Source organism: Aulostomus chinensis, chromosome 18, assembly GCF_037954235.1.
Source record: "Aulostomus chinensis isolate RoL2024-O1b breed Wild chromosome 18, RoL_Achi_v1.0, whole genome shotgun sequence".
Lineage (NCBI taxonomy): Eukaryota > Metazoa > Chordata > Actinopteri > Syngnathiformes > Aulostomidae > Aulostomus > Aulostomus chinensis.
In genome coordinates this window covers 10,502,070-10,516,830 of record NC_141337.1, presented here as the reverse complement: position 1 = coordinate 10,516,830, position 14,761 = coordinate 10,502,070, and the positions used below count along the sequence as shown (strand labels likewise).

General features: G+C 43.4%; 2 protein-coding genes and 1 non-coding gene across 4 annotated transcripts; all 3 read left to right on the top strand.

Annotated features, from left to right (window-relative positions):
* Positions 1-333: 333 nt before the first annotated feature.
* tedc2 (tubulin epsilon and delta complex 2) lies at positions 334-8,079 on the top strand. 2 transcript variants are annotated; one of them, XM_086184585.1, is made up of 9 exons: positions 334-807; positions 1,788-1,846; positions 2,059-2,635; positions 3,283-3,336; positions 3,423-3,501; positions 3,730-3,862; positions 4,789-4,842; positions 5,651-5,844; positions 5,929-8,079. In XM_086184585.1, exons 1-9 carry the CDS (start codon positions 704-706, stop codon positions 6,070-6,072), a joined length of 1,398 nt encoding a protein of 465 aa, XP_086040711.1. In that variant the 5' UTR covers positions 334-703; the 3' UTR covers positions 6,073-8,079. The 2 variants fall into 2 exon arrangements, with proteins under 2 accessions (XP_086040711.1, XP_086040713.1); XM_086184587.1 differs by lacking the exons at positions 5,651-5,844; positions 5,929-8,079 and adding an exon at positions 4,938-5,636.
* On the top strand, positions 1,053-1,126 carry trnat-agu (transfer RNA threonine (anticodon AGU)). Its single transcript has one exon. It is a non-coding gene; the product is annotated as a tRNA-Thr (tRNA).
* Positions 8,080-10,694: 2,615 nt separating the features above from the next.
* Positions 10,695-13,738, top strand: LOC147245098 (transmembrane protein 100). The gene is made up of 2 exons (XM_086184934.1): positions 10,695-10,750; positions 10,878-13,738. The coding sequence occupies exon 2, from the start codon at positions 10,930-10,932 to the stop codon at positions 11,317-11,319; it is 390 nt and encodes a 129-aa protein (XP_086041060.1). The 5' UTR covers positions 10,695-10,750; positions 10,878-10,929; the 3' UTR covers positions 11,320-13,738.
* The last annotated feature ends 1,023 nt before the right edge of the window (positions 13,739-14,761 follow it).

Below are 14,761 nucleotides of genomic sequence, written 5' to 3'. Positions count from 1 at the left end.
ATTGGGAGGGTGGTGTGAAGCACTCAGTATCATTCAGAGTATCAAGCACTGATTTCCCTGTGATAAAACTGTATATCAACAATAAATGAGCCAACAGTAGATCATTCACAGAGTCGCTAATAGCACTTATCTAATACAGATTACTTGAGATCATAATTTAAAAGATTATTGTTGATAGTACTGGTCAACTTGTCTATTATTTAGTCCATAGTCAGGTGGCAGAGTGTTCATCAAAAATGTAAAGAGTCCACGAAAACCTTGGTTCGACTCAGGAGAGAAGGCTCTTTGCGTCGGTGCATGGGATGCTCAATGAAACGGCGCCCGTGGCACTTCTCGCGAGATCACGTGGTTGTGAAGCTGGGGCTCACAAACTTGTGTTTATGTAAAGTTTATTCGATTAAAAGTAAGGTATTTATTAGCTAATAAACGCTATAAATGCATTCAAGAGGTGATTATTGAGCATTGCTCCGCGGTGACATCTATCTTAGTAAGTTAACGTAAATGTTACTTCCGCATCCGTCAAGTTTTCATTCCGCGGGTTAGCAGCAAAAGCGAGCGATAAACCGTAATTTTTTCATGAAGAGGTGTAACTGAGCAGAATGTGAGTCTGCTCACCCCGTCGTTAATTTTGTTTTAAACTAATGGTTTGGCAAGTTGTTTACTGATTAGTTGTTACGGCACGGTGAGAAATCCAGGTGCAAGCATGTCACTGTTGTCCTCGGTGGAAGAAGCTATCAAGAGATGCAAAGACGAACAGGCCAGGATCAACGACTGCATTCAAGTCTACAGAGAAATCCTAAAGACCTTGTAAGTACTGGATGTTTTAACTCACTCCTTTTAACTTTGTGTCCTCTATGTAAAACACCCATTTTACGTAGGAGTTTAGTACTGCCTTAAGTCGGCTAATATGCTCTCTCGTAAATTTTTGCCATGTCAAGTATTAAAGATGCCTGTTGTCTGCAAAATTAATAACATATCGTGTCTTAATTTCATTGTCATTTCAATGGGATTGGATTGAATAACTTAGCCAGCTGTAATTCTGGTGTTCACCCGGCGCTGTGGCTTAGTTGGTTAAAGCGCCTGTCTAGTAAACAGGAGATCCTGGGTTCGAATCCCAGCAGTGCCTTTTGAAGCACTCACCATTGACTCTCTGCAGACAAAGGTTAGCTTTCTGTTAACATATATAAAAATTAAAGATGTATTGTGAAAAACTGGAAACATCCACAATATAAAATTGTTTGTCAGTCTTTCCTCAGGTCACAGTATATTACAGTGCCACACTCGTTCGATCGTTCTTGTCGACATTACACAGTATTATTTACAAGATGCCACCCTGTGTGCGCAGGATAATTCACATCTTTATCACAGAAGACAAATTTAATGAATCCATAAAAGAAATATTGCACTTATTATGTGTTCATGCTATTGACTCAGTATTAACACTTATATTGGTACCTGAAAGTATCAGCAACAAAAATTTACTATATTAAAATGGCTGTCCTGACTTTATTTATGAATCTCTGAATCTTGAAAAGTTTGAAAATCTCCCCCCACAACTCGTGTATCTTTTTGCCATCTTTAATCAAGTCATGTAGGCTTGTCTACCTGATGTGCTTCAATAACTAATATTCTTTTACCTCTATTCACTGTGAGCCTCCCTTGAAACTATCTGGAGCGCCACCTTCAGGAGGCCCATCTCATACTTTGAAACCATCTTGCCTAAAATCTGGGTTGTGTAAATAAAATGTCTTGACTAAGTTGGCTTCTCATGCAATCTTCTCCCACAGAACATCACCACCTAAGACAGCCCTCATACAGTCAGAGTTAGCAGAAGATGCTGCTACAGGTAATTTAAAAATATTTTTAAATTTATTACAGAAAGCCCATGTTTAACAAATCCTTATTATGCATTTTATTCTGTTTTTTTGCTTACATGCACTTTTAATCCCCCTGCTGTTAAAATCAAACCCAGGGAAGAATAAAATATAATATATGAATTCAATTATTTACAAACTTAACTGCAGCCGTATGTTTGCATGGTTGTGTGTTCACATGCAGATACCTCACCAGGAGAGACAGACGATATGAAATTGCTTGAGCAAACCCTGGAGAAAGCCCTTCAGATCCGCACCGGCACAGGGCTTTCCAATAAAGACCCCGACAGAAACAAAACATCAGGATCACGAAAGGAAGCTGCCGCCTCAGTTTTTTCATCCAAGGAGGTTACGCAGCCGTCTGCACCATTTAAAGGAAATCACATCACCACCAAATCAAAAGCCAGACAAGGGTACAAAACGCCTGGAGCATCTGTGTCCTCCAGAGGGGATTCAAGGTCTTCAGCTAGCTCCAATCCCGGACAGTGCAAAAGAACAATAAGTAGACACATAATCCAGAGCCGCACTGTCACATCAACAGGAATTAGGCATCGACAGGCAGTAAAGAAATCACAGCACGCTGTCTTAACGTCTGACACACACGACCATTCAGACACCTCAAACAAGACTGCTGGAAGTAGCGTGCTGAGAGGCGAGAACCTGGGCAAAGCTTCAGTAAGAACCACGCCGCCTTCAAACAACATGCTGCCTGTTTCGCACACAGATGACACCGCAGCACACAGTTTGCCTCAACAGAATGGGTATGTTTCATGTTCTCTAGTATGTGCTATGAAGACATTTCACCTCTCACCCAAAAAGGCTTCTTTAGAGCTGAACTCATCAGTCGTCTAACCTGCACGTCAGGGGCTTTCACACCCACCTCGTTCAGTTCAGATAACTCAAACTTTGGTCCATTTTCTACCTTAATGCTGTTTCTTTTGGGCAGGTGTGAATAAAGCAGTCATACTTGGGTGTTCACACCAGCTGTTCCATAGCACAAGGGGGACTAATACATTATGACGCAGCTGGTTTTTATGTTTTGTTTTTGGTGTAAATTCCAGTTGCAACCAGATATAGTGTGTGTTTTGCAAGAGAGCATCCAAATGTTCGGCTCAAAGAAAAAAGTAGAAGATAAGAACAGAAAAATAGTGGAAACACGCACTCGTCCTGAACACCGAACTTTCCTTGGCGAATTAGCTTCCAGGTGCATTACTGCCACCTAACATGGTTTGTAGTGGTGCGTTTTGGGTGGTTTTGATTTTCAAATTGAAAACACACCAAACCGAGGGTAACTTAATGGACTTAAGTGTGTCAGACCAAAGTAAATGAAACACCCGGAGAGGACCTTTTGTTACATAGTTTGCGTTTTTCTGTTCTTATAATCCTCACCACCATGGCTTCTTGACAGAATACCTTATGAGCAGGCGGCAGAATGGAAATCCCTGAAGATCCTGCAAAACAGGTGGCCACATTCAGTCTGTTGATTTATGTCAGAATAAAATACGTCATCCCACACTTCTGATGCTTCCTCTTCTCCTGAATTTCTAGGTTGTGGGACAAAGTCATGGCTGTCCAAAGGAAACCTGTGTCTGGGAGGAGTCACTTCATGGAGAGAATGAGGGCTATGGTATCCTCCCTCTTTCTAGCAAATTTTGTCAAAATGTGCTCTAGACACACTTTCCATGTGTCCTGCTGGGAAATACCCTCTAGTTTCTCAAGTAAATTCCACAGCTATTGATTTCCATTGCCCAGATGTAGGAAAAAGATGTGTTTCTGAACACGTTTTTTTTTTTCCCCTTCAGGTAGTCTGGATATTTAAAGTGTTGACATTATCTTCTTTTTCTGACTCCTGCAGTTCCCCGAGGATTTGCCACGCGGTAGCCCTGATCAGACCAGGAGTCTGGTGGACAGGCTGATTCGCCAAGGCCATGACCTCACCCATCAATGCCAGTCAAAGGAGCCTCTGGCCCAACAGACTCTGGAACGAGGTACTGAGCCAGACAAAATCCTCAACTGAATTCTTTTTTGAGAGAGACAGAGCAGAGTTGGTAGGAAGTGACACTGAGAGCTGTTTAGACTGATACTTAAGTGTTAAGCTATTTCTCTCCCAGTTATGCATTACCATTTTTTCAAATGGGAGGCAAATGTACTCGGTGTAATTCTGTTAAAGTAGAACACCAACATTTTGTGCATTATGCTTATTTGGCATCCTCCCCAGAACCAGACAAAAACATGGAGGCCATATTTTCCTTTGTGTATGCAGTAGGCAGCTGACACCTCCAGAGCCCAACTGATGGTGTGTTAGCTTAGCACAGTTAAATGTAGTGGATGGGCAGGTTAGCATACAGTACCTCCATTAATAGCCCAAAGTGGTCTTCGCCTGCGTTTATATTACCTGGTTGTACATAACTTGAAGTAACGATTTCAGCATCTCAACACAGCACCTCAGAAGCACCATCGCAACTTCGGCCATGACAGCAAAACCTTTGTTGATGACTAGAGGAGCAACTGCTGTTAATAATCATGGCTGACTTTATAAGTGAGGATGAGGATGATTGCCTCTGGACAAACCAAGATCCTGAACCTGATTTATTTGAACCACAAATCACTGAAGTGGAACTCCAGGTTTTGAAAGCTGAGTGGGCAAGACAGTGCTATGTAAACACTCCCCATTCACTACCATTCATTGTGCTAAGCTAACTAGCAGTCAGCTTGTCTCTGAGGGCCTCAGCTCAGAGGAGAGATGGGCACCTATCTTCTTTTCTGGCTCTGTGGAGGACAGCAAGTTTGTGCATTTCGCAAAAGATTGACACATTCCTTTAAACACCTCCACATTCTTCAGTTGTTATTCTGCTAATGTCTCTCAATGTAGTGGTTAAGAAATAGAAGTATGATTTTTGTTTGACTCTTAAAGGGTTGCAGATGACCGCTGCAGATCTCCGGAATATTGCAGACCAAGTGAAACACGGTAGGTAAACATATTTTTAAGTTAATTAGATTTTAACTCAGGTTTTTATGAGGCTGGTTATGAATAGGAAAATATTTGGATTTTTTATTCCACAGCAGGAAGGATTACCAGGGCCAGACGTCTGTATAATAACAGGGAGACTGGTTCCTGTGACCCTGTGTTTGACTCTGAATACCCAGCTGTGTTTGAACTCACTCACTACCTCCAATATGTAACACAGTATAATTTCCATTACCTCCAGTGATACAATTCATAATGAGACTGATTGCCCAGAGATTTTCCATTCGCACCACGCAGATTTTCCATTTGCACCTTCACAGTGGGAGTTTTCCTTGTCTTGATCAACTTTAGTTCCTGAGCAGTTCAAATACTTCACTAAAGTCACTGTGAAAGACAAGTTTTCAGTTATTTGTAGCTCTCTGTTCACCCTACACTCCTTCATTTGCTGCCATCCACAAGTAAGTACCCTTTTTTCTGAGGCTTTTATTTTCCAGGAAACCATTTACTGCACTTAAATAGAAATAGCAATTTATTACAAATGATTGTGATGACTCCATCCTGCTAATGAGCTAATGCAGCCTGTGCATCTTGGCGTATGGAAAATGAAAACAGAGCTGCAGTGAAACCTCAGTGCAGGATCAGTTCTTTCCTTGGCCTCGATAGATCTCCCTCCCTGTGACGGTGAAGTTTTTAAGCTGTCTAACGTGGCTAGGCATGGACGTAGCTATTTAAAGCTGAGGCAACAGAGCAGAAAAACGTTTTAGGGTACGGTTGCACACGCTCTAAAAATAACCTTATTTTCCATCAGAGTGGGAAGTATGGGATCGATGGAGGCCAGAGGGAGGCTGTCTCTCCCCTGCTGAAGCCTATGATGAGGTGGAGGATGGGTTGATCGCACCCCTACCCCTGACTATAACCTACACAAGAGAGGCGGAGCTTAGAGAGCTGGAGAAGCTGAGGATGAGGGTTGCACTGCTGCAACAGGAGATTTACCTGGAACAGGTGAGATCTGCGCTCTTGAAACACACTCGACAGCCATTGTGTGTTATGAAAGATGTACTGACTGTATTTTCTCGTTTACGACAGGCTCTGTCGGAGCTCCTTTGCCCTCAGCTCGCCTCCATTGTACCTGGATGTACCAACCCCAGTGTGCTGAGAGACCTGTACTCGCTGCTAGGAGAAGGAGGGCAGCGTTTTCCCGCCATAGTCCTGGATTCTGAGCCCGACTGACAACTGAGCATTCGCCCCTTTTTACACTGCATTTTTGATGTTGGAACACCATGCTGCTGTTACACATCGCCATCTGGAAAAAAGTCTGTGAATGTTGACTGAGAAAAGATGGTTTCACCACCGAAAGGACCACCGAGTCAAAGGCACTGGCAGAATGGCAGAACAGCTCATTCAATACACAGATGCAGTTGAGATTACACGCCGCACCTCTGGTGTGTTATGCCATAACGCTGAGTAAGATCACTAGCAGGGGCGACATTACGTCAGCTTTAATTTAAACAAGCACAAGCAAGGTAGTCCCACTTAGTTCACCCTCTGGTAATGAGCGAGTGAGAGAGACAACATATAAGAAACAACTTTGTGAATTAAAAAAATGACAGCTGTAAATGAAGTTTGAAAATCTCTGTAGAGGACTGTGCTGTCATACTACTGTCTGATGATGAAAAAAATCTGCGTGATAAGAAAAAAACAACTAGGATGTTGACTCTTGGGTGTGTCTGATTTTTATGGTTACAAAATGTTGAAGAACATTTAAATAAAAAAAAAGCACTTCAGACTGCAGCTCTGACTTCGCCAGCAGGTGGCACTCTACTCACAACAGTACAGTCACGACAGGATACCAGATTTAAAAAATAAACTAGCTTCATTAATTATTGGCAAGCTGTTGCATTAAGGTCAATCAATAAAGCATCAGTTGGATAACTCTGTGACCTTGTGTGACGCTTGGCAATAAGACGTTCTCACACGTTGCTAGCAAATAATTGTTGGTAATCAGTGTGCTGCATGGCTTTTGGACTGCTGATCAATGGAGTTAAGTGACGTGAAGGTACAAAAGAGGTGTTTCATCTTAATTTAATCCTGTTTCTCCACTGAAAACCCCGTCCTCCATGTGCTCCTGTTATTGTCAGGAGAAACCTTTACCCAGGGTTGCTTTTACCTGTTTGCATACGACTCATACACTTCTAGTCATAAGGTTTGACTGACATGTTCAGCTTTTATAATGTGGTGACATAAATCACACATATGGAGCTGAATACTAAGTATCTGCGATGATTTTACCCGCCACAAATGTGACGTGAGGGAGCATAAGCAAGTCCTTGGGGAGGATTTGAAAGCTTTAGCCCGCAGATGATGTGTGGAAGGCATGGGCCGTGCCAGACTGGGCAACAGGTGGCGCTGGGTTCACGCAGCAGGCCGTGGGTGTTTGAGCCCTGCTGTACAAATCAACATGTACACACTAACACGGAGACATACACACCCAAAGCAGGCTGAGTCACAAAGATGAGACACTTAGGAGCCTACTTTCTGTATGTCAAGCTGAAAATGCCAACATTTCGTTGGGGAGGGGAAATAAGGACTGGAGTAGGCAGCTGACTCCTTCAGCTTCACGTTTGCTTTTAAGTGAATTCAAATCAACATGAGCGTAGTCAGTCGAGCTGCTCGGGTGAGAAATTCACTTATGTATAGTCACAAGACATGCATTTCAAGATTAGACGTGTCTCCTCTCATTGATGGCAGCCAAATTATCTGTATGAGACTCCAGCAATGTGCTTGCAGGGCTTCTGGTCCACCCATACAATCTTGCACCAGTGTGTGTGAAAGAAGTAATGGAGGAGGTGGGGAAGCATCCTTAAGAACACGTCAACACTACACACAGGTCCCAGTGGGAGTGACGCCTACGCAACTCAGCCTTCCTCTGACCTGCATCCATCAGCTGCTGCTTGTATCTGGCTGTCACCACCAAAGCTCCTCCGCTCCCACCGGCATGGCCCGGCCCTGCCCAGGTTACCAATATCTCATGCCCTTTTTTGTCCCAATTATCTCACACCTTTTTTTTTTATCCTTCCTTTTGTTGGTGAAAGCAGTTTTTATTTTCCATGGAAGAATCTTCTTTTTCTTTCCCATGCCAGTATTGCTGTATGTCACACATTCTCCTACACAGAAAGACAGAACTGAATAAATACACATTCCCTCCCACTTATTCGCTTTCCACCCTGCGCAGTGTTTTTTCAGTTCACCTCCACAAACACAAATCCACAGAAACAGAACAACGCTACCAGGAATTCCTCCTTCACATGCCCGTTTCTCTTAAATACCTCTTTTCTCTAGCAGTACTGACCCTTAAAAAAAAAAAAAAAAACAGTCCTCAGTTCCCCTCTTTGACACCACTTCAGCTCATCGACAGCTTAGTCGGTGCACTCATCAGTTTGGCTGTGTTAGGTTTTAATGATTTAATTTCCCCAAACTGTTCAGCTAGTCTAAGCCGGTTGTTGTTGTTTTTTTTCTGTCAAGTAAAAAACAGTGTCTTAAAGGATCAGCTGTACCACGCTAATGGAAGCATGTTTGGCATTTATATGAGAATATTAGGTAGCCGATAATCTGATAATGTGAGCCCTGTGGGGATTGAAGGGCAGGAATCCCTTGATTTAATTATGAGGAGAAAACTTTCTTATTAGCCAAAGTCATGCCGCTGTTTATAGTAGTTATTCTTCACCCACGGTTAATTTTAGTCCGATTTTAAGTCATAGATGACTCAAATGCACAACACAGTTTGCCTCTCCTGCGCTCTTTCAGTTAATTTTGAGAAATATTTTTGACCGTAGTCTTTGTGTCTAATGGTCACATTAAGTCAACCTCATTTATTTCTCTTTCTAGAAATTTTAGTTGAGTAAATGATTGAGCATTTTTGTCTGAACTGAATATTTTAGTCTGGTTTCAGTTGAAAATTACTGACATTTTAGTCTGTTTTTACTCAGTGAAACTAGTTGACAATTCAGTTTATTTTGATAACTTTATCTTTTGTTTTAGTCAATACACAGTGCTGACAGCATCGTCATTGATCTCTGGTTTTGCAATCTGACAAATGGTGGTCATCAAACATGTTTGCTTTGATAAGATTATCACTTTTCACCTGTTCTTGGTAGAGGTACGCTCAACCTTAGTATCCATCCATCCATCCATCCATTGTCTTCCGCTTATTCCTGTTAAGGGTCGGGGGGGGGGGGGGCTGGAGTCTATCCCAGCTACGGCGAGAGGCGGGGTTCACCCTGGACAGGTCACCAGTCCATCACAGGACCAACATAGAGACAGACAACCATTCACACTCATAGTCACACCTACAGTCAATTTAGAGTATCAATCAGCCTCGTCCCCTCTTGATGTCTTTGGACTGTGGGAGGAAGCTGGAGTACCAGAGAGAACCCACACAGGAACAGGGAGAACATGGAGACTCACACAGAAAGATCCTGTGCTGGAGCCGGGGCTCAAACCTGGAACCTTCTTGCTGTGAGGAGACAGTGCTGACCACTGCACCACCGTGCCACCTAGTATTCATTTACCAAAATCTGTATAAGTTTAAAATGTTCTTGAGGAATAGAAAGGAATACAAAATTTTGATGTAAAATGTAAATCTTGTAGCGGTCTGACTGAACAGAAACACTCAGATACTCTATTTTTTTTATTCAAACTCTTCAAGGTACTGATGAGCTCAGATAAATGCAGTAGAGTAAAAAACTACAACATTTCCTTTGTGGAATATCTCCATACCCTGAGGAGGGTGCACGCTGACATGTGTTGTTTTTTGTTTGTTAACAAAATAAAGGTCTTTTGCTTGTGACTGCGACCTTGAGTGACTGGACCTGGACTTTTCACGCCATCTTTGGTTACTCTATTTTCAGTAAATTTCCTTGGAAATGTAGCGAAGTGGCGAGTAGCGAGTAGCGAGTCCCTTAACAATGCCTGAGTAAAAAAAAAAAACAACAACAACAACAACAAAAACTACAACTTTCAATGAAATTTGCTTCTGGAACGTGAAGCAATACAATTAGCAAGTTTAAGAAAAAGACAGATGCTGGATTAATTTAAATCTCATGGAAGAGGAAGCAGAACATGCTGGAAATCATCTATTACTAGCTTACCTTTCATTCAGCATGCACTGGTGCCAGCAGTGCGGATGTGTGTGTGTGTGTGTACAGGGGGGGTGAGCGGGGGCTGCCTGCGTTTTTCATGTGTGTCTTTCACGGGTGGACATGCTCATTAGTATTTACATTTTCATGACACATGTACATTCAGTATTCTGTTACAGCTACATATCTGTGTTTCCAGGTGTTTGTATGTACATAAAAGAGTGTGTGTGTGTGTGTGTGTGTGGGGGGGGGGGGTTCATGTCCACGCCAGAACGAGCTGAGTGCAACAGCAGCACCATAAATAGAACATTTCCATCTATTTTGTTGCAGCACGGTGAGGTTCTCCTCTCACATAAATGAGAACAACACAGCGTTCCATTCCACGATAATGAGGGATTCCCTGTTCTCGCCTGATCTCCAGTTAGCAGTACGTATTTATGTTCCCTGGGGGATGCTTTTTGCTGCTGGACAATAAGAATAAGACCACAATTGAGAGGCAGTGATGGGCAGATGAAGAAAAAGAGGGATGAGTTAACCCTCCCCCTTCCTGCTCTTCATCAAACCCTATTCTCCCTGTTTTAATGTTTGACGTCACACTCGATAGCCAGTGAGAGCACTTGGACTTCCCCATTTTTCTCCTAAGCTCCTCCCGCTCCCGTGGTCCTAATATATGCCCCTTCACTGCATTCAGCCCAGTGTACAATGTGCTGCCAGAGAGCCAGCAGGCAGTGTACAGAGAACTATCCAGACAGGGAGGGAGAGAAGGAGAGAGTGTGAGTGGATTTTAAGACTGACTTCATCCGATACGCTCCTGCTCTGGTCATTTCTCTGATTTCATTTAGCCCTCCTCTCTGTCCCTCTATTTCTATACCTTCTCTGTCTCTCTTTCTCTTTCTCCAGGCTAGAGCTGACTACTAACGGGATTCAAGTGGCTAACACTGCAGCCTTTAGGATGGGATGTACCACAGGCCACCTGGCTTGCCAACCACAGCCTCAGACTATCTTGGTGCAGGAGGGTCAGTCCATAGAGGCTGCTGGTGCCAAAGTCCCAGAGGTGCTCTCCTCCTTGGAGCGCCTGTCTCAGGCCACTGGAGGCATGGAGAAGTCCTGGTACCGCTGCATCTTCCCATTTGGAATCATCTCTTTGGTGATTGGTGTTGCAGGGACAGGAGTGACCTACACCTATAATGACCTGCCTCAAACCAAAGTGGTGTCAGTGGTTTTACTAGTCATGGGGCTGATACTGCTGCTGATGGCCACAGCCTGTTGGACAGTCCATAAGAAGAAGAGAAGAAAAAAGAAAGAGGGAGGCTCGTTTACATCGGAGCAATGTCCCCTGTGAAGCACATGGGGGGAAAACTGGCATAAGAACTTGAAAGCAGAGACATTGTCCAGCTGGGAGTTCAGGGGTTGACTGTTGAAGCCACCACTGCACCTCCTCTATTCTTTAACACAGTTTGGCACAGCTCATACCGGAACATACTTGGGCTGAGCAATTATAGAGTGAGGAGCGACGGATAGACAGACACCGTCTGTTTAGTCTGTAAAGGTTTGGACCATTTTGGATTGGCAAGGAAGCAACGTCTCACACTCTTTTATCATCAGACGGCAGGCAGGTGTCCAGTGTCAAAACATCGTCCAAGGAGATACACACAAATATGCACTGCACACTTACATGCATATTTACACACATGGATACATGTCCCTCCTTAAAGTCCTCACTCCCATTTGCACAAGCCATCACAGTGGGAGTTCACGCAGACACCCAACACGCTATGCAGTACTGCTGCTGGAGTCATTGCTGGCGTCACTAGACACGTCAGTCACAGCATTCCGCCTGCCAGGACAGGTGACTCTCCAAGAGGCCAGAAGTGGGCCAAAGACGGCAACCTGATACCCAGCTGAAAGAGCAGCACACCCGCGTCAGCGGCCAGCGTCATTCACTCGTCCTGTGACACCGCAGCTATGTGTTGGGGGCTTTTTTTACGCAATGGGACAGTGGAACTTGAGTCCAACAGGATCTTACTGGCATCTGTGTGGATGAGGAGCAGGAGAGGGCAGAGGACCTGCTGGGGAAGCGCGGGGTGTTGGTGTCTGCATGTGCTCAAAAAAGATTCTTAAAGACCCCAGGACCTTGGAATTAACCATGGAATAGAAAATTTGCACAAATGGCCATGCTATGTCAAGCTTTTAGTAAAGCAACATACCTGTCGCATCAGCATCACACTACAACAGAGTGGGCCACTGACTGTCTGACTGACTGCTCCTCCACCCATGTGTGTTCATTTGCACCCAGCTGAGTATCTATATGGGGTACCTCTCCTCCACCCACTCCAGGCCAGGATTACTGAAGGACACGGCCCAGGGGGACATGCCACTGCAGGGGCTGATCCTGTTCGTCTGCAGCCCCTCCTGCTTTGGTGCCTTGAGCAAGCATGCATGCATGGAAAAAGACTGACACATTCATCCAACCAACCTCCTGTTATTTCTCATCCATTTCTCCTTCAGCCTACATCCCCAGTTTCTTGCTCATTTGTAGACATTTCCCAGTAGGGATGTAGCCTCTTTTGACCCCCCCCCCCCAAAAAAAACACATGTTTTGCTCTCTGTGCCTACGAAAGTGGACTCATTTCTCTCTCATTGTGGAAGGAATATTGACTGAGAGTAAATCTCTTTGTCAGTCTGAAGAAAGAGTACGAGGCTGTAAAGTCAGACTGACTATGGGGTTTCCCTTTCTTAAGCTTTTTTTTCTTTCAGAGAGAGAGATGAAGAGAGAAAAAGAGAGAGCGAATGTCCTCAGCTGCACATCTGTTAGTAAGGGTTGATGTTTGGTTTCACAGCATCAGAAACAAAATGGCATTTTTTTATTGTCTTAAACATTCTGGGAGGAGCAAGTACAATGCATAGAATGCATAAAGATTGGAGGGACTCTAAACTGTGCAGCAGTGCTCTTTTACCCTTGAAAACGCTCAGTGACTGCTGTTGCATTGATCCACATTACTTGTCGCTGAGAAAAATGTGTCTTTACATCCAGAGGTAGCAGTTACAAGCCAAAGACTGCCCAGCTCCTTATCAGGCTTTAATTACCTGCCTGCTTCAATAGACGCTGTAATGGATCAGTCCATGCTTGCACCTTTTCGCAGCTCAGTGTGCATTTGGATGTTCTGATGCTTAGTGATTGTCTGCTTTATACTTAAAGTAAGAAAGTAGGAAAGAGGAGAGAATGGTGGAGAATAAATGCTGGGAAGTCCCTCCTCTCTGTAGGAGTGAGGGAGCCAGGCTTGTGGTCAGACTGAGATCAGTCCTACTGAACAGTTATTATTCTATGTGCCTGTCCGTCCCTCCTATCGTCAGAGCTGTTATCTTGTATCTAGGGTTTGCTATCGATGGACCTTAGAGGGATGATCTTCAACATCTTGCAGATGTAGTATTGAATGTTCAGTAATTGATGCTATCTTTAGCTGTACGGTGTTTAGCAAGTCGAGCTGCCACAAGTAGTGTGTATACTTGATTGTTGCATAGTTGTACTTTTCAAACTATTTGTGCCAGTGCATTGCCACATATATGGATGGAAGATGACCATAAATTGTTTGTCAAAGATGTGAAGTGATTTCTCTTCTGCCTTTTTTGAAAAAATAAAGGGAAAATCTACCTCTCTGTGCTGCAGCGGACAGCCATACTGTCTGCCTATGCTGTCGGTCGCTCTGGTGAGTGACACAAAATATGTTTGTTTGTGCGCTCTGTTATTATTTGGTGCTGTATATACAACTACTTTATATTTGTACAGTATATTTCTACTCATGTAAATTTAATTTGTTGAATTAAATAAATGTTATGTGAGCACCTTTGCCTGTGCAGTAGAATTTATAGCTTCAGGAGTATTTATTAAATAATACCCTTGTACTGCCTTTGCTATGGATATTACTCGGGTCATCTGAAGTGTAACAACAATAAGCTGCATCCCAAAAGGTCTGGAAAAATCTCTGGACTGGGCTAAAAATATGGAAGGCAGATGGAGAGTGAGGAGACAATGAGCTGACATGCTGTTTGGACTCTATTTTTAACGGAGTGCACATAAGATTTCAATTGTCATTGCACTTAATCATTTAAACAGCAAACATCTTTGGTCGACTGGATGACTCGAGCTTCCCCTTTATTTGAAATTTAGATGCTGCAGATAAACACACTGTCACACATGCTGCCCTGCTAGCTCGGATGACTTGGCAGATGCTTGGGGATACATACACAAATTAAACATACACATTAAAACTACTTACAGTAATACAACACCCCCCCTGCAACAAGTCTTGTGTGCGATGCGTTGTTATTCTGAAGAATGTAGTTTATATAGTATATGGCTTATACCTGGAGCTAATTGTACGCCACCTTACTTTGTATAAATGGGATGGGCAAAATCCTACATACACGTATCAATAGAACTCAGTCCAACAGTGTCACAAACTACAGCCTTCAGAACTCTTTTCTCAAACCTATTCAGTAATGCCCAAACATTCTGATCATGAACAGATTTATTGCTGGGCTGGTCTGGTCAACATGAAACCAGTTAGTGGTTAGTTGCATTAGTGGCTAGTTGATGTAAGAGAGCAGCCCATAAAATGACACCCCCTATTGGAAAATAAATGCTAATCTTTATTTTAGACTGTGGCTTTAATTTGAAAATCATGTTGTTTAGTATTTTGAAGCATTGTAGATACTGTTCTCTGACAACTGCGCTGGGAAACAGCGGTGGGTGTGTCTGCTGAGGAAAGCGAAGAGGACAGGAA